Source organism: Mya arenaria, chromosome 5 (genome assembly GCF_026914265.1).
Source record: "Mya arenaria isolate MELC-2E11 chromosome 5, ASM2691426v1".
In the NCBI taxonomy this organism is placed as follows: Eukaryota; Metazoa; Mollusca; class Bivalvia; order Myida; family Myidae; genus Mya; species Mya arenaria.
The window spans coordinates 16,235,906-16,254,801 of record NC_069126.1 but is presented as its reverse complement, the minus strand read 5'-3'; the positions used below and the strand labels follow the sequence as shown (position 1 = coordinate 16,254,801).

Genomic DNA, 18,896 nt, shown 5'->3' with positions numbered 1-18,896 from the left:
TGTGTCCTTCTGATGTTATGGCTTGTTGGCGTCCGTGATAATGCATGTGTCGTAATGTCGCTCTAAATGTGTCCTTCTGGCGTTATGGTGTGTTGGCGTCCGTGTTGATGTATATGTCGTAATGTTGCTCTAAATGTGTCCTTCTGATGTTATGGCTTGTTGGCGTCCGTGATAATGCATGTGTCGTAATGTCGCTCTAAATGTGTCCTTCTGGCGTTATGGTGTGTTGGCGTCCGTGTTGATGTATGTGTCGTAATGTCGCTCTAAATGCGTCATTCTAGCGTTTTATTATTGTTGTCTTCTGAACTGTTTGCTTAAGCACTGTAAGGGGCAGAACGACACACCCTGCATGTCTCGTATTACCGTTTTCCATGTTTATATGTCGTTCTTGCGTGTTGGCGTCCGTAATGGCGAGGTCCAAAAGGACAAATATTGTATTGGTCGTATTGCCGGTATTTGTGTGTCGATTTGGCGTGTTGGCGCATGTTGTGGTTGAGCTGAAACGACATACATGTATACTGTTTATGTCGTATTGTCACACTATGTTAAGCTGGCGTGTCGTCACCCGCGTTGGCGGTCTCAGAATGGGTCATAACCACAAAATCTCTGTTTGTTATATTATTGGTATACGTGTGTCGTTCTTGTGTGTTGTCGCCCGTGGTGGTGGGGTCATAACCATTGTCGTTCGATAGTCATCGATCTGGCGTGTTTAGGTTAGGACCGAACAAATAAGGTCGCCAGTACGACATATCATACGCGCATGAACGAAAACACGACACTTGAATTGTCGTCCTGGTGCCAGAGATATGGTGTGTTGGCTGCTACGCAATCGGGCTGTAAACCTCTTTGCGGGCCTTTGCAGATGGTAACGACCTCAAAAAGGTGTATTAACCCTATAGTAGTGTTTTAACGTGTATTGTGTATAAAAAGTCTAAATTGATTGCCATTGAAGAGTATTATTGCATGAATATTTTGGATTCCCAAGAGTAAAGTCATTAGGTTTAACTGCTCATTTGAAATTCCTACGCGATCTACATGCAGCGTAGTTAAATGTAAAGTTGTTGACATTGTTAACCGTCCATATACATCCGAGGTGGTTTTCGATAGAAAATGACCGACGAGTTCCGAATGACTAACGGAATGGCTTGAACGTGGGGATCCGACGATGTCTCTAAACAAACATTATACAGACACATGGCTATATGAAAAAAATAATCCAATTAAAATGTATAAATTAAAATATAGGACTGCGTCAGATGAAGTTTCGACTATTTTTGATGGCAAATCCCTCCATTGCTGAAGAAATAATGTTAGATTCATTGAACTATTATTTCACAAGAATGTTGTGTAAACTCATTTGTGTTCATAATTGAAATACTTTTAAATGATTTGTGTTCTCCCAAACTTTGTCAAAACGTGTCAAAATCTATGCTTCATACGATATATAAAGTTGTTGCGCTTGTCTTTAGTTTCTAAAGATAACTCGTGTCTATTTGAAACACATCATACTATGTACGAGCACATATAAAATACAAAAATAAATAAATAAAATTACTTCGCTGAACAGTATAGTCTTTATCAAACTAACCCCACTTTAAGATCATTTTCTTTTTCTGAAAATGAGATAGCTAAGCGTGAACACATATGACTTATAGACGAACTGAACTGATAACAATCCTAAGTATGTTATCAAACTATGGCCACAATTACCCTATCATCATATTAAATATTGATATACATTTCATTGTCAGATCAAAATGGCGGACAAACATGTTGTACATATAATTCTCTTACTTTCTGTGGTAATATTTTCCCAAACACGGATATCTTGCGGATTTCAAACCGGTGAGTAAAATCATACTGCTATCAGAGATTCTCATGCTTGTTGCTCGCTATAAACGTTGTAGGTATGTTTTCGATTAAACAACTCTTGTATTGTATCTTATTATATCGTAGTGTACGGTTTTGTTTTGTACTGTACTGTACTGTGCACACATGTGTGAGATTAATGGTCTCGGTTTGATTAAAACTGAGATTGAAAGCGTAGTCAAGTTGGTACTGAGCGTCACATGTTGTAGAGCCTGCTCGTGCCATGTACATATATAATCCGTCAAACAACCCATCTACCCCATGAACTCATTCAAATACGTCCTGGGCCCTAAACCTGGCCTTAGGGTGTTTTTCCTTGCACACCGGGAGGGCATTTTTCTCTCCGGACGAGAATCACATGATATAGTATAGCCGTTTTATATGTGTAAGGCCATTGGTAGAATATGCAGAGATTGTTGGGGATAATATCACATAACAGACGAAGACGATCTACAGAAAGTAAAGCATGAGGCAGCACGCACCATGTCTAGTTCACCACGACTTGCCTCGAATTCCAATATGTATATTGAAAAAATCTCTTATGGAAAGAAGGCGGAAACATACACTTGCCATTTTCTTCAAGATTGTTTCGTTTATATCTTACACAAGCGTATCTCAATGCACATATTTCTGCTCGAACTGGTGATGCAACCTCTTGCAATCTGCGATATTTGCTTATCCTGTGGCATTTGTGATTTTAAAACCAACATCAACGTGTTCTTATGTTTTTGTCTTATGTCCAAACGGTTCAAGGTCTTCGTTTGTATTAGTTTGAATATTTATACTTACGTGTATACTATAATTACATGTACTACCATTTACTTTAATAAAAACTGTTTTTTTTTCAGTCTCGGAAGAAAACCTTAACATCATCGCAGGAAACAACGTAACCCTCACCTGCAACTCTTCGCTTTCTCCATTAATAGACAATTTAATGTGGGATACACCAAACGGACATCGTGTTGGAAAATACCTCAGCAATTTAACTATTTATAATGTGACTTCAAGTGATGAAGGGATCTATACTTGTTACACTGAAACAAGGACACACCGTTCTGAACACGCAGCTTACTTTTTAAATGTTGAATGTAATTGCATTTCTGTTATGATAAAAGGAATTAGTGCATTTTCGATTTCTTTTGAAAACACTGCCCTCTTTTCTGTAGAATCTGTAATTGGACAGGAAAACTTCCATATTATAGATACTTACATATCAATTCGCACCAAATTTGGCTCTTACTCTTAGTACATTTTTTAAAGTTCCGCTGGCTTCTTTATTGAATACATTAATAAACTGTACCTAATACATGCTTGGCTAATTTAAATTGTTTCATGCTCGTTTATTTATTTAATCAAGCTCCCGCAAAGATTACATCTGTGTTGGTCAGTAAAACGAATGTGCCGGAAGGTGGATCAGTTGACCTAAGTATAACAGTCCAAGGCAGCCCCGATCCGACTACTAATGTAACACTTTCCAAACAAGGAAATGTGATTGCGAGTTTTAATGGCAGCGGCACCCATAACATGACTGTTTCAAACCTAACGTGCGACAGTGGGGGACAGTTGTACATTTTCTGTTATAATAGTGCTGGTGAAGACAAAAAGATGGAAAACGTGACGGTTTCGGGTAAGTGCCACAGTTGTCCATCGCGGATATCCCTGATACACTACTTACCACTATTATTCGTTATGTACCGTGGGCGTTCTGGCTACGTAAATCTCCATTCGGAACTCCTCGGCCATTTTATCGAAAACAACCTCGGATGTACGCCGGTACATCAGTTGAAGTAGTTCGTAAATTTTTGAATAATAATCAAATTATTATTAAAGTTTAACTGCTAAATAAGATTACTACGCGATCTATTTGCAGCGGACTTAAACGTACCACTTTTTAAGTATGTAAACCGTCCAAATACATCCGAGTTTGTTTTTGAAAAAAAAATGGCCGAGAAGCTCCGAATGCGTAAATCTCGTTATCATAAAAACTTAATTAGACAGTTTCATTGGTTCTTCAAGGTAGCAGATGCTTTCCCTTAAAAAATACTCTAGCACAAGCCGGGTCCACCATTGCAGGCGTGGTATTCAATATTCAGCATATTACGTTAATCTTATGGTCATACATCGTTGACTTCCTTCCCTATGTAGGTCAGTTCTTAACAACAAGTAATCCGATTAGCTACATCGTTCAAAGATCCAATGTAGACCAATATTGAATACCAGCCCGGTACAATAAGATTTGATGTTTAGAATTGAGGTAAAACTGGTCATCTGTTTAGCATTCAGCAACACTTATAATCTACAGTTAATATTTATCATTATTTTACGAGAACATTAACATTTGCAGTTTTTAGAATTCAGTATTAAGCTCAGAATCAAGGCATTAGTGAACACTGGCCCAGGAGTCTTTTAAACCTCACTCAAGACGTTAGTGAACACTGGCACAGGAGACTTTAAGACCTCATATGACAATATACGATGTATAAATGTATCACTTTCATTCTATTTCAGATGCCCCAAGACTTGATCCAAAATTTCCAAACAGAACTTTGTATCCACGCATTGGAGAAAACGCTACAATAGAAATACACACACTTGGATGTCCAACCCCAATTTTCTTCTGGATTCATAACAAAATACCAGTTAACCATACAGATGGTAATCACACGAGCAGAGTCGACGTAAACGTTCGCGGTTATGCCGACTTCGGATTGTACAATGTTGTAATGGGAAATCAAGCGGGCCAAGACACATCTAATGTCCTTCTGAAAGCAAAAGGTATCAATTGTAAAACTACTTGACAAGTGTACAATTTCATATACAATTTATCATCATTGTTCAGTTAACATGTAAAAGAAGCAAACGCAAAAGCAATATTAAAGACGGCGTCCGTTCATACAATGACTTGATGGAATGATCAGAAAATTAACAAAAATAATTGATACAGTTTTAACTTTAATATATCTCGCGGGTTTGGAAGCGAAATACTTGTTTCCTTTGTGTATTTCTGAAAAGTTATTTAACAAACAATTTGTATCGTATTAATCTTAGAACTAAACATGATCACTATAGGATTGTGACTGTTGTACTAGTCTCCACAGCTCTTACTTTACTATTCTACATATTAAGAGTTTAAAAAACAAAACGGAATCTCTTTTGCACTGTTTCAGGGCCACCGGAGACACCAGTGGACTTTCGCGTTAAAGAAGTTGAAGTTTCCAATGTGACCTTGTCGTGGGTCTCCGGGTATAATTATAATACTACACAGACGTTCATCGTTAAGTTTCGTGATGGAGAAGGTAAAATAAACAACGCTGTGGCAATCGTATCATCGCACGCATCCTACGATCGCTTTATCGAATTAATATATCTGACTAGTTATACTATCTTTTTCGAAAAAAATGTGTTTTTTGGTCAGTTTAGGTTAAAGGTATTTATTTTATCCAGATGAAAATTTAAATTTAGATTTTGACACTAATTAAATAATAAACTGATATTCATGATCTCACAATATTATGTCGAAAGGTCGTTGATAAGATGACAACGATATTTCTAAGCTCATGTCGCATGTATCCAGTTGTCAGGCACATATCGCTTGAGTCCAGTTGTCAAACACATGTCGTTTGTATCCAGTTGTCAAGCTCATGTCGATTGTATCCAGTTGTCAAGCACATGTCCTTTGTATCCAGTTGTCAAGCACATGTCGCGGGTATCCAGTTGTTAATCACATGTCGTTTGTATCCAGTTGTCAAGCTCATGTCGATTGTATCCAGTTGTCAAGCACATGTCGATTGTATCCAGTTGTCAAGCACATGTCGATTGTATCCAGTTGTCAAGCTCATGTCGATTGTATCCAGTTGTCAAGCACATGTCGATTATATCCAGTTGTCAAGCACATGTCGATTGTATCCAGTTGTCAAGCTCATGTCGATTGTATCCAGTTGTCAAGCACATGTCGATTGTATCCAGTTGTCAAGCACATGTCGATTGTATCCAGTTGTCAAACACATGTCGATTGTATCCAGTTGTCAAGCACATGTCGATTGTATCCAGTTGTCAAGCACATGTCGATTGTATCCAGTTGTCAAGCACATGTCGTTTGTATCCAGTTGTCAAGCTCATGTCGATTGTATCCAGTTGTCAAGCTCATGTCGATTGTATCCAGTTGTCAAGCACATGTCGATTGTATCCAGTTGTCAAGCACATGTCGATTGTATCCAGTTGTCAAACACATGTCGATTGTATCCAGTTGTCAAGCACATGTCGCTTGGTACCAGTTGTCAAGCACATGTCGCTTGTATCCAGTTGTCAAGCTCATGTCGATTGTATCCAGTTGTCAAGCACATGTCGCTTGCATCCTGTTGTCAAGCACATGTCGATTGTATCCAGTTGTCAAGCTCATGTCGATTGTATCCAGTTGTCAAGCACATGTCGCTTGTATCCAGTTGTCAAGCACATGTCGATTGTATCCAGTTGTCAAGCTCATGTCGATTGTATCCAGTTGTCAAGCTCATGTCGATTGTATCCAGTTGTTAAGCTCATGTCGATTGTATCCAGTTGTCAAGCACCTGTCGATTGTATCCAGTTGTCAAGCACATGTCGCTTGTATCCAGTTGAAAACCACATGTCGCTTGTATCCAGTTGTCAAGCACATGTCGCTTGTATCCAGTTGTCAAGCACATGTCGTTTGTATCTAGTTGTCAAGCTCATGTCGCTTGTATCCAGTTGTCAAGCTCATGTCGCTTGTATCCAATTGTCATGCTCATGTCGCTTGTATCCAGTTGTCAAACTCATGTCGATTGTATCCAGTTGTCAAGCTCATGTCGATTGTATCCCGTTGTCAAGCTCATGTCGCTTGTATCCCGTTGTCATGCACATGTCCCTTGTATCCAGTTGTCAAGCAAATGCAGCGTAAACAAACACGTGACTTGGAGGCAATTGATAGTAGCAAAATAACATTGTATCAATATTGTTGAGAACATGTATGTTTGAAGACTTTCAATACTTAATGAGTACATGTTTTATGCTTAAGAAGTATGTACACATAAGATCAATAACTTTTGTTTAAACTTTTGAAAACGGCATCTTGTGAAAACGTAATCAAAAGTGTCTTTCCATTGCAGTTGCGGCGCGAGTTCCTGATTTGACTGATGGGCGTGGAGACATTGTCATCACACACACTATCATGGATCTAAATGAACTTTCCCTCTATAGCATGGTCGTGCAGTCAAATAATACGGACGGAATATCTCCTGCATCGAATGAAATTAACTTTACAACTTTAGGTTCGTGGAAACTACCTTCGTATTATTTTATTTCTTTAACAATTTAGGCGTCTTGTGACGAGTCTGATATTCTATTTAAGCTCGATTTTTGGTGGTCATCATAATTTTAAACAACATCATTGTTTCAAAAATGTTATTTTTTATGTATAAATATTTCATTACTACGTTAAAAAGTTTGGCATCACGTGGGATTAAAAGAAACTTGAGCAAGTACTGTTTTATATGTCATCATATTTAAACAGGATCCCCGAAACAGGACCCAAATGCGACAGTAAACTTTACTTCAAAGCCGCGTGTCAAGGAAAATGTGGATCTGGTCATGCATACTATAGCTAACCCTTTTCCTGACTTCTTGTGGCAGCATAACAACACGCGCCTGAACAGTTCAGACCATGGTCTTACGAGCATACTGCATATCAACGACGTCGCAGTGAATGACTTTGGCTACTACAATCTGACAGTTTCCAACAAACTTGGCCGTATCTATTTGCAATTTGAACTCATTGCAGATGGTGAGTGTTTCTTGAAATTAACTTATCTAGTTAATACTGAATGAGACATGTTTCAGTTATTCCCCTTTCACTAGACATAATAACAACGACTTTCTGTGTCAGGAGTAGTAAACTATGGTGGCATATAACTGCCGTAAGATAACCTGTTAACGTTCGCGAATTGTTTTGTGTTTGCCACTTAATTTTCGCGATAATTATCTAGCTAACTAGTTGATGTGCGCGTTACGTTTTTGGTAAGATAAATATCATAAAACTAAAAACAGGTTCGAAAGAGCCCAGAACTGCCACGTATAACCCTTTTTAGCTGTACAACATAAACAGGTTATCTAGTTATGGTTTGCGGATTTCACTCAATATGTAACATAGTAACTGGTTAACGTAATAAGATTATAAGATTCAAATATTAAAAATACCTGTTCATGCAGTTTCTTTAAAATGATACCAAATTATAAGCGGGTCATTAGAAATACACAGTTCATTTATTGCAGGTCAAATATCTTATACACAGCAAACTCGAATGATGATAGTACGCACAAGTTTTCACTTAACGACATTAACAGCACATGGAAAAACGTATGCGTCTATATTACAGGCCCTCCAGAGGCACCTTCACAGTTCACGGCTCTGAACGTTGGAGAAACGAATGCAACCCTTTCCTGGATATCTGGATATGATTACAACTCCATGCAAACCTTTGTTATTCAAAGGTATATCGGCGGTAAAGCCACAGGTATATATACAATGACAAATACAGGCCCAGTTGCAATACATTTAACGATTAACGTGTCAAAAAGGCACTAGGCGAGAGACACTTAACATAATAATTTAACACAGATCACGCACACATATATGTTATATATAAACGGTTTTATGAATAAGTGTTGAGGCTTCCTTCTTAGATCGTCCAGCGAAACAAAATACACTGTAAAACACTCATAACAACATTAATTCGATACGTTCGGTGGTAGTACACACGAATACAACACAGCATTTCACGGCTACTACTGTTATATGATCATATGGTTATATATGATCCTATGTCGAAATTGCATCTCACGAGGTGTTCGTCTACAATTGTTGCAAGATTCTATGACATGGGGAATACATGTTGGCATAGCGTGATATGTTCTATAAAGGTATGATGTTATGTGCATGCTACCCGTTGTTTTAGCACCTCATTTTGCTTCCAGTGTTCAAATCTTTTATTGACGTGTCTGGCGGAGGCGGTGACGCGATAGTCATTCACACAATAATGGACCTCACGCAAACCACCACGTACAATTTTACATTGTTGTCGAAAAACTCTCGAGGCGAGACCAAGAGCACAACCGGACATACGACCTTTTCAACATTAGGTAGGATTAAACACTTACTATTGGCAGCTTTGAAGCTTTATTCGACCTTCTTCTATTATCAAAGTATTTTGTATCTTTGGCAGCTATGTTGCAAATATTAAATTCATTGAGCATTCGAAATATGTCCAATGCACCCGTTTGCAGATGTATTTTATTTTTTTCAGGAGCTCCGTCTGCAAATCCAGATCGACCGGTGAATTTTATATTTAAACCAAGACTACAGCAGACAGTAACACTAACCATGCATGCAGTTGGCAATCCAGTGCCATCATTTATGTGGGAGCATGATGGGGTCCTCGTTAATAGTTCCGACTCTAACTATACCAGCCAGGTCACCATACAAGACGTTAACATCAACAATTACGGCATTTATACACTGGCGATGGAGAATGAGTTTGGAAAGAAACAGTATAACTATTCAATTGAAGCCGATGGTATGTGTAATGTTTTCCTGGACATAAAAATAAAAGTTTTTGTTTCTCATAAGATTCTTTTTTTATATACAGCTACTTAAAAGGATCTGCTCACGTGTATAGGCTCAGACATAGAAAATACCAATTCCGTGTGCAACGCGAGCGCACTGTTTGTAACATTGATACAATATAATCAACATTTCAAATATGAGCTCTATTAGTGTCAGTTGCCGTTTGATTTTTTTTGGTAAATCAAAGTAAGTAAAACAAATAAATTTGAACACCTTTAAAACAAAGAATTGCCAACACAAATCTGTAAACGAATCCTTTAAAGGTACCAAGAAAATTTAAATGTCATCTAATCTTAGTTTTCGCAATAATTTCTCACCAAAAAGGATTTTCGTTGAGTTTTCAGGTCCTCCAGAAATGCCATCAGCGCTGACTTTTACGACAGAAACAAATTCTACAGTAAATCTTACGTGGGTATCTGGTTTTGACTACAATAATGCACAAACATTTCACGTTCTTATGATTGGGAAGGGTAAAAGTAAAGGTAATATACAATGTTACCACTCTATTTTATTATAACATACGTTACCTATTCAAGTTATCATTTAAGTACCACCAATATTGAAAAATTGTTAATAATACAATCAATTGAAACTACAAGGACAATAATACAATGAAAAATACAGGGACAAGCCCTTTAGTAATATAATCAAATATAAGCCCTGTATATAGGCACAAGGCAAAGGCCCTAACGACATTCAAATAGAGATATTGACGCACAAACACCACATATACACGTACAGACACAGCTTTATCGATTAGCCTTATTTGTGAAACATTTAATACGCAACGCATGTCAGCAAGTGTAATTTCTCTAGTTTTTTTTTTTTAAATTGAATTAATTATACTGAGTTCCCCCAAAACGTTTGCAATTTATTTATACGATATGCTTGTCCAAGGCACAGCCTTTGAAATCTGGCACTATATTAATATCCCTTTTATCCTTCATATTTTGTAAGATATTTAAAATAACTGTCTCCCTCTTTTCCATGATAAGATATATATATTCGATACATGTACGACCATGGAAATAAAATACAAATCCATTTTATTTCCGCCACTCGATACAAAAGCCATCCCTCTTCGTATAAGTATAATTAAGCTTTTTTTGACACTGCCGACTTAACTTATTTGTCCTTATGTTGTCATGTATGTATGACCTGAGATATTTGTTGTTGATTAATAATGAGATAATTACTGCCTGTGAACAGTAAGTAAAATCTATATTCACTGGAACACGAGTCGAGTCAAGTCAAGTTACCATTATTTCACTCATTACAATACAAACATGGATAACTGAGGTAATATCATATGATATATATTACAAAGGCAAACGAGTGAAATGCATACATATATATATATATATATATTTGATTTCTTACAAAACAGTTGTATGACAGTGAATTTCATTAGTATTAAATTGCCAGTGTTATCAATTTGGTTAAATTCTTGTCACATACGTAAATGAATAAATGGATAAATGGAGAGTCAATAACATATTATAGCAATTATGAAACAAAATAGCTCATATTTTGAATATGCAACAGGCATGTGATACAACTCAATTGTTTTCAATAAAATTGCTTTAACAAAAAGTATTAAGTTAAACGTCTGTTAGTGCCTTAAACCAGTTTAATTGGCCACATCAGAGCCAGCATCAACATACAAGCCCCATATAAACCAAAGTAGTAGAGATGAGCTTGTTTAGGAAATCACGGTTCGACGCCTAACAGATTACACACTAAGTGATTTTCACAATTATTACTTTTTGCTTGCAGACATCGCACAAGTAAAGGGAATATCTAACGACACAGGAGGAGCCAAACTGTCCTTTCGTTTAACCAATCTCGTTCCTGACACCCTCTATAATATCGCAGTTACTTCACAGAATGCAAGAGGAAAATCAAATAAGTCTAAAGTTTTGACATTTGTAACATATGGTGAGTTGAATAATTAATTTGTTCTTAAATAATTGTTTATTGACGAATGTTGATTTAGATCAATGCACTTAAGCACAATTTTAATTCGAAAAAACGTATGCGAGATATGTTATCGAATGTATTTATGAACTGAATTTTCAAGGTAAGCCACAAACGGACCCAAATTACCATGTTGTCAACGTTTCCTCACCTCGACTTAGCCAAACTGGATCATTTGTTATGAAAGTGATAGCAAATCCGAAACCAATGTTCTTATGGATACACAACGGTTTTAACGTTACACACGCTGATACAAATCTGACGTCTGCTGTCAGTATTACAAATGTTACTGCAGATGACTACGGAGACTACAATTTAGATGTGCGAAATTCATACGGAGAGTCAAACTTCACTTTCATTTTAAAGGCAACAGGTTAGTCTCATTGAAATGCGCACACTTTAAATACTGTATTGATCATGTAGTATGTGAAACAGATAATGCATTTTAGTATTAAGTCAGGCTGTAAATAAAATGATACAGTGGTAACCTGAAGGCCAAGACCCGAAGCCAACTATTTAACGATATCCCTGTTTTAAGGACCATGGCTCAACTATAAGCGAGAGACACAAGACGTTACAACCCCAGAAACTCATTTTAAATACATAAGATACCCTTGGATTTTAATCCGGAACACTAAGAAAACACACGAAAAGAGAAAATTGCATTTCTGTCGGTTTTCAGGGCCACCAGCGGGGATTAAACTTTTGAATGTATCGCAAGTTACAGACAGTTCAGTCGTTGTATTTTATATTCCTGGTTTTAACTACGGAACAAACCAAACTTTCACGGTGCAGACTCATGCCGCAGATGGCAATTGGACAGGTATTCCATCAGCTTTATGTTTAACTTCAAAAGAACATATGGTAGTTAGTATTCATAACTCATAGAAATTGTATGTGAACTGACTGGTTGGTCGCTATAATGACAGGATGCCTCAGTATTTTGTTTTATTTCTCAAATCGTTTTACATTACAACACAATAAGGAGTTAGTTTGTAAGAATTGTATTTAGAGCCTAGGCCGCGTTTCAAATTGTGTTAATTAACTAAAAAGCTTTAGTTAGTAAACTGGTTTAATTATCAGCTGGGCTCATATTTGGTTTGTTCTGGTCCCCCAACATTTACCATTGACGATATTTTATTGCTACTTATTGGCAAAATAATTTTATCACATGAACAAAAAATCTTGACACTTTATTTAAATCACATTATAATAAATAGTTCATTGTTTACATGAATTGTGTTAATGTACGTATATGACATTCTTGCAACAACTTGTAATGGATACTACCAAATATGTAAATATATTGATTGAATGTGGTTTTACTGAATATATCTACATTATTTACAGTATGAAATTATTGCAATTTATAATCATCATATTAAACTGAGTTGTGTTTGTCGAAGAAATGTATGATAGTGATAGTGTGAATGTATGTTTTGTATGTTGCTTAATATGTATAGTACATGTGTTTTTGTAATACTTTTTGTGTGAAGGCCATGCTGGAAATAAGTAGTATGTCTGTAATGATTGTACACTTAGTATGTAACCTTCGTTAAATAAAGTTGTTATTATTATTATTATTATTATTATTATTATTATTTTATAGTTGTGTAATGTTTTTCTTGTAGCACTGTATCTCTTGTTTAGTGATTTTTGCCTTGAATTTTAGCCGTTAAACTGGATATTGTTAACCTAATTGGCGTGTTCCTGTAGTTTCCCTTGTAATATGAACATTCATGTTTCAGACTTTGTTACCGATCTAAAGGACAAGACGAACGGAAAAGGACAGACGGTACAGTCGAACACTATAAATAACTTATCTCCAAGTACACTATATATCATTCGAATGATTGCTACAAATTTTGATGGGCCATCTGAAGAATCAATGACGATACAATTTACGACGTCCGGTAAATACTACTAAATAAATACAGACTTATTCAGCATGTGTATTTTAATAAAAAGCTAGCATTGTTGAGAATGCATATTGAATCGCGTTGGTGATCAATTGATTTTATGAATATTCTACAATGTAAGTCTTTTTAATTCACTAACAGAATCAAAACCAGGAAAACATTCAAAGAATACAGCTGCGATAGCAGGAGGCATTTCCGGCGGCGTGGCTGTGTTTCTTTTGATTATTGTCATCGTTCTTTTTATCAAGAACAAGCGAGCTAATCGGACAATCGAAGGTGTGTATAATTATTAATGTTTGATACATGGAGTGTAAATGGCTATGTTGTAAACAGTATAAACAGTAGTTTCCTATTAAACAATGTAAACTTAAGGGACCAGTTATTTCGCAATAACTCGAATTATACTGCTGTTAAAAGGCACACTTGTCGTAGCCAAGCAGACAGACACCCGATAGCACCACTATTTCGACAAGAAAATAATGTTGTTTTTTATATGTAAATGAATTTACAACAAATGTGTTTCATAACTTTGATATGTTATTATTCAAAACCTGCAATATTTTAATGAAACAATTGTTTTCAAATGATAGATTTTATTTTCCACCATATGTTCTTAAAATCATTTTTTAAATGACAAGCAAATATTACCTTTCAGAGACACCAAGTTTTGAAGAACCTGAAGAGCAAATGGATCAACATACATACAGATACGATGACGCAGCCTTGCTGAATTAGCAATGATAATGCTTGACTTAAAGGCCTAGTTTAAGCATTCTATAAATGACCCCCCAAAAATAAAACAACAACAAAAAAACAAAACAAAAAAACAAAACAAAAAACAAAAAACAAAAAAACAAAACAAGAACAACCGTGTATTAGTACACTACCTCTATTAATTGATCTTAATTTTATTGACTAATTGGCTTAACAGATCTTCAATCTGAGTATCCTTCTGTGCAGTTTTCGATGTTTTATTATAAAAATGGACCCTTAATGGCCCTGAGCCAATAAACCAATACCCAGGAAATTGGCCCCTACTGTGACACCAGTGCGATTAGCAGGAGATACACAGTAGGAGATTATCATGCCAAACATTCCTTAAACAAGGCCTTTAAAGACTGTCATTGTCAAAGGCTGTTGGTTTGATATGAAATTGGTTGATTTATAATATTTCGTCTTTCAACATACAGGCTCGTTTGAAAAATATATTTGAAATATAATTATGGGACGTATTTTGGGAACACTATTCCAATATGCATTGCTTTACGTTCAAATAACTGTATTAACGTGTGTTATTTTAGCTTTATTGTGCAGTATAAACATGATATTTGTTTAATCTGTTGTCTTGTGGTGTCGTGTGCCTCTCTTTTAACGCTTTTTTGCTGAAGTATTGTGCCTTAAACAGTATATTTGTTAAGTTCATGCTACTGGACTTTTCCCTTTCGTTTCTTTAGATGCATTACTTTTAATTACTTAACTTATTTTTCTGTCTTACCGCCTGCTTCGTTTCGGAACGCAAGTCTTCATATTTTATGCCCGTCGATATTGAATACAAACATCGTTTATAGATCTGTTTATCGTCGAATACCCCGATAGACTAGTTTAGTTTATTTGAGTTTATCAAGGTCTGCCTGCGCCCATTGGCTGCATTATGGCTTGACCCCGCCGTGACAGTAATTCGCAGTCAAATCCAGAAGTAATTGAAGAAATAGAGTGAGATGCAAGAGATCCGGGTGCGATACCCTAGCTCTTTGTAAAGAGACCTTTTGGTTCTTTAACGTGCTCGGTGTAAAGCACCGATACACGGGATACAACTTTCCTGGGTTGAACCAGTACTGAGTGCACCACTTTTCCAAGCACTACCCTTTTAAATGCCGAGCGTCAGGCAAGGGAGCTAATTGTACCAACTTTTAACGTATTTCGGTGTGACGCGGCCCCACCGAACCCAAGACCTCCCACTCTATAGGCGGATGCCCTAACCACTAGGCCACGGAGACGGTACCCGATACACTACTGCACTATGCTTCTCTATGTACCGTTGGCGATTTGGCTATGGAAATGTCGCAATCATAAATAATAAACGATGCAGTTTGATTGATTCCGCAATGAAACAATGCGGAAATATGCACAAACACCGAAAAACTATTCTGGCCAAAGCTGAGATTGAATCCGTTCGTTCAGATCACTACAAATTTAAGAACAACTTATAAACCTATCGCCTATGGAGACAACTGACGACGATAAAATCCGTTGTTAATTTCGTATAATTCGTAGAAGAATATCTTCACCAGATAATAACCTGACAATTGCATGACCGTAAAGTTAGCAGTTTGGCAGCATAAATTAGCAATCTGGAAGTCTTGTATGTCCTTTCACAGCTTTCAATGTTGTTTTCGTTGAAAAGACATGCATTTCAAGAATTGTTTTGTCACACACTGAACTCAATGGAAGACATTACAAGAAATCAAGGACAAACTTTTATAAACAAACCACTTTGTGGACATCTCTATCACTATGTTTCCTCGAATGCATGTCTCTGGGTTGTTGTAACATCTACTTCCAATCGTAGAATTAGGCAAAATATATTTTTGATTGGACAAGTTGAACAATCATTTTGATTTGTGATCCTCCCTGAATATTTTACTAAAATCCTTGACCTTTCGATATGTTGACGCTCGCACGTTGATAAGATGGAGTCCCAAAAGTAGTTATTTCTACAATTTGTAAAATGTTTAATAAACATGATAATATGTCAGTCTTGATCTCCCAGTGTTAAGCTTTTCTGAATCAAAGGCAAACCGAGGACCTGTAAGATTCACCTTCAGTAGGATAAGAGACAGCAGTCCCCAATATCACGAAAATACTTAAGTCAAATCTCAAATTCAATCGTAACTCATTTTTTTCTATATAATACAAAATTTATTGGAAACAAAAATATGTTTTTACAAACTCATCAAACGCATTATTTCATTGAATATGTTGATTAAAACCGTTGGTCTAGATTCCAATTGAAACTTTTTTATAGCCAAAAATGTACTTGAGTTCAATTCATTGCCTTTTAACAATTACTCAAGTATAGTTTTTGCTCTAGAATAAAATTTTATTTGAAATATGGTCAAAAATTTCACTGACACATTCTATCAGAAAATATTTTTACAAAAAGTATGAAAACATGCAAGATTTTAAATAATACGATGCTTGTATGTCGTAAAATGAGTTGAGATAGAGATTGAGATTTGACTTAAGTATTTTTGTGAGATTGGGGCCAGGAGTCCTAATGTAAGACTTATTAATTAATCTGTTAGATATAAAACGTGTTTGACCACTGTTATAATGAATATCATTATTTAAATTGTAAATGATACAAGGGAGATATTTTAATCACAGTGTGATAAACTTCATAATCATTAAACACTTTTTCTTTCCACAAAATAACGAATTACATATACTAACTCTGTTATTTTTATATGAATACAAATATCGAATTTATTTGTAAAATAAATAAGTTGATGCGTCTCCGGTTAAGCGCATGTTTTGGTGAGGACTACGCAGAATTCACTTTGATATATTGGAGGGACTTTACTGTACAGTAGCTGATACACAGTTTGCTAACTGAACGAGCGGTAAATAGGCATACAATTATTTCGGAGCGTTTGTGGCGAAAATCCGTTGATTGTAAGCACGGCAAAATATTTGAACTCATATTTTTGATATACAATTTGATCAGTAATTTGTTTCTTAAATGACATGTCCAGTTTTAACACTTGCTCTGATTTTAATCTTATAAGTTTTGTACCTCTAACTCCTCCACCTCAAAGCAAACACGTATATGTCACATGTCAAAAAAGGAAAAAAAAAACATTTGTAAAAATATTGTTCATACGTATACGTCACATATTCCTAAAACAGTCTATGCCACAAAGATAAATTAGGGATCATATTGTTTTTGCAATGTCTGCTATAGCCCTTATATTTTACTGGATGCTAGAACATATTTCGTAAGTGACCCAGGTACAGTTTTGGTTCATTGGACCAAAGGTCAAGGTCACATGTGCTTAATTTGTCGAAATCTGTAGCACTCAATATTTTGATAACCTTTCAACACTTATACCTCATTTTATAGTAAAAGTACCATGTTGCTTTAAGGGGTCACTTGGTCACTTGATATCTTTTGAACCAAATCATGATGGTTATCGTTGCATATACGATCAATTTTGCATCAGTGACTATAGGATTGCTCGATTCCGTCCGTCTGTCCGTCGCAGTTCATGTCCGGTCAATTTCTTTATGATACATGGCTCGATTTTAAAGATAACCAATTTTGCTATATAGCCAAAATATGGAAAACTTAGCCAATGTGTAAATTCTTGGCAGCAGATTCCTAGCAAACAACCGACGTTGAGACGAGGTTGAACCTCGACGGTTTACCGACTTATAATATTTATCATGTGTTTCGGGTCCAGATTGAAAAATGTATGTGCGTATATGTAAAGGTATATGTATTGTTAAAAAATTTTATTATTGGTTTGTTATATGTTGTCCGTAACGTATGAAATTGCATGAGTGTATAGGAATATGTACACATGTTTGAACTTGTCGCCATTTTGTATGATATTCGGCCATTTTGGTCTATGATCTTCTGGTAAATAGGTACACGTTTTGTTCTGTTCTTTTCTATAATAATTCTTTTCAATAATTTTTAAAACTGATATATTTAAAATTAAAATTCCGAAAATAAAGCTATTACTGATATTGAAGGTATTTAAACAAAATTTGTATATAGTTTTAAAGGCCATTGAAAGAAATTCATTAAAGGGTCAACCTAGACATATTGTAAATATATTAATATTATTTTTCGATGCAATTTTTATAGTTCAACTAAACGAAATATGTGCTCATGATTACGGACACTCTCCAAGTCTAGACTCTGACTCAGTTAAGTACTTTTATAAAATAAAACTTGTTCTCTTCGTTTTACTAAAACAAATGTTAATAACTGTACAATTTCAAATACTGTATTAATCCCTTTATTGTCGTATCGGCCATAAAGCTGCACTCTCACAGATTTACCATTTTTACAACTCTCTTATATTTTTGTCTTGGAATGAGCACATTTTTGCGTAAATATCTGCAAACTAATAATAAAAGATTGCTGACAAAAACTCAGATCGTAGATATTCATATTTCCATTCGAAAACTAATGTTTTATGGCCTAAACCGTTACTAACGGTTTAAGAAAAATGCATAAAACTTCAATTTTTGAACTTAAATATTAAATTCTCTGATCTTATTTTTGTCCGCCTTCTTATTAAACTGGTTTTAATGGATTTTCCAAACGTTCAATCTGTGAGAGTGCAGCTTTAAGAACTTTTTAAAAATATTAACATTTTCTTTCGCAATTTAAGACTTAACCGTAGAGGCGAATGTAACATATAGAAAGAAATCATGTCAAATGCAACTTTTATCATCAATATTCAACTAGAAAGAAAGTTGAAATG

The 18,896-nt window shown here is 35.7% G+C and overlaps 1 protein-coding gene across 1 annotated transcript; it reads left to right on the top strand.

Annotated features, from left to right (window-relative positions):
- The first annotated feature begins 3,243 nt into the window (after positions 1-3,243).
- LOC128235475 (hemicentin-1-like) lies at positions 3,244-14,193 on the top strand. Its single transcript, XM_052950292.1, has 15 exons — positions 3,244-3,496; positions 4,378-4,644; positions 5,037-5,165; positions 6,990-7,151; positions 7,394-7,663; positions 8,256-8,393; positions 8,854-9,018; positions 9,183-9,452; positions 9,847-9,984; positions 11,279-11,440; positions 11,583-11,852; positions 12,162-12,302; positions 13,228-13,392; positions 13,540-13,674; positions 14,054-14,193. The coding sequence occupies exons 1-15, from the start codon at positions 3,394-3,396 to the stop codon at positions 14,131-14,133; spliced, it is 2,595 nt and encodes an 864-aa protein (XP_052806252.1). The 5' UTR covers positions 3,244-3,393; the 3' UTR covers positions 14,134-14,193.
- The last annotated feature ends 4,703 nt before the right edge of the window (positions 14,194-18,896 follow it).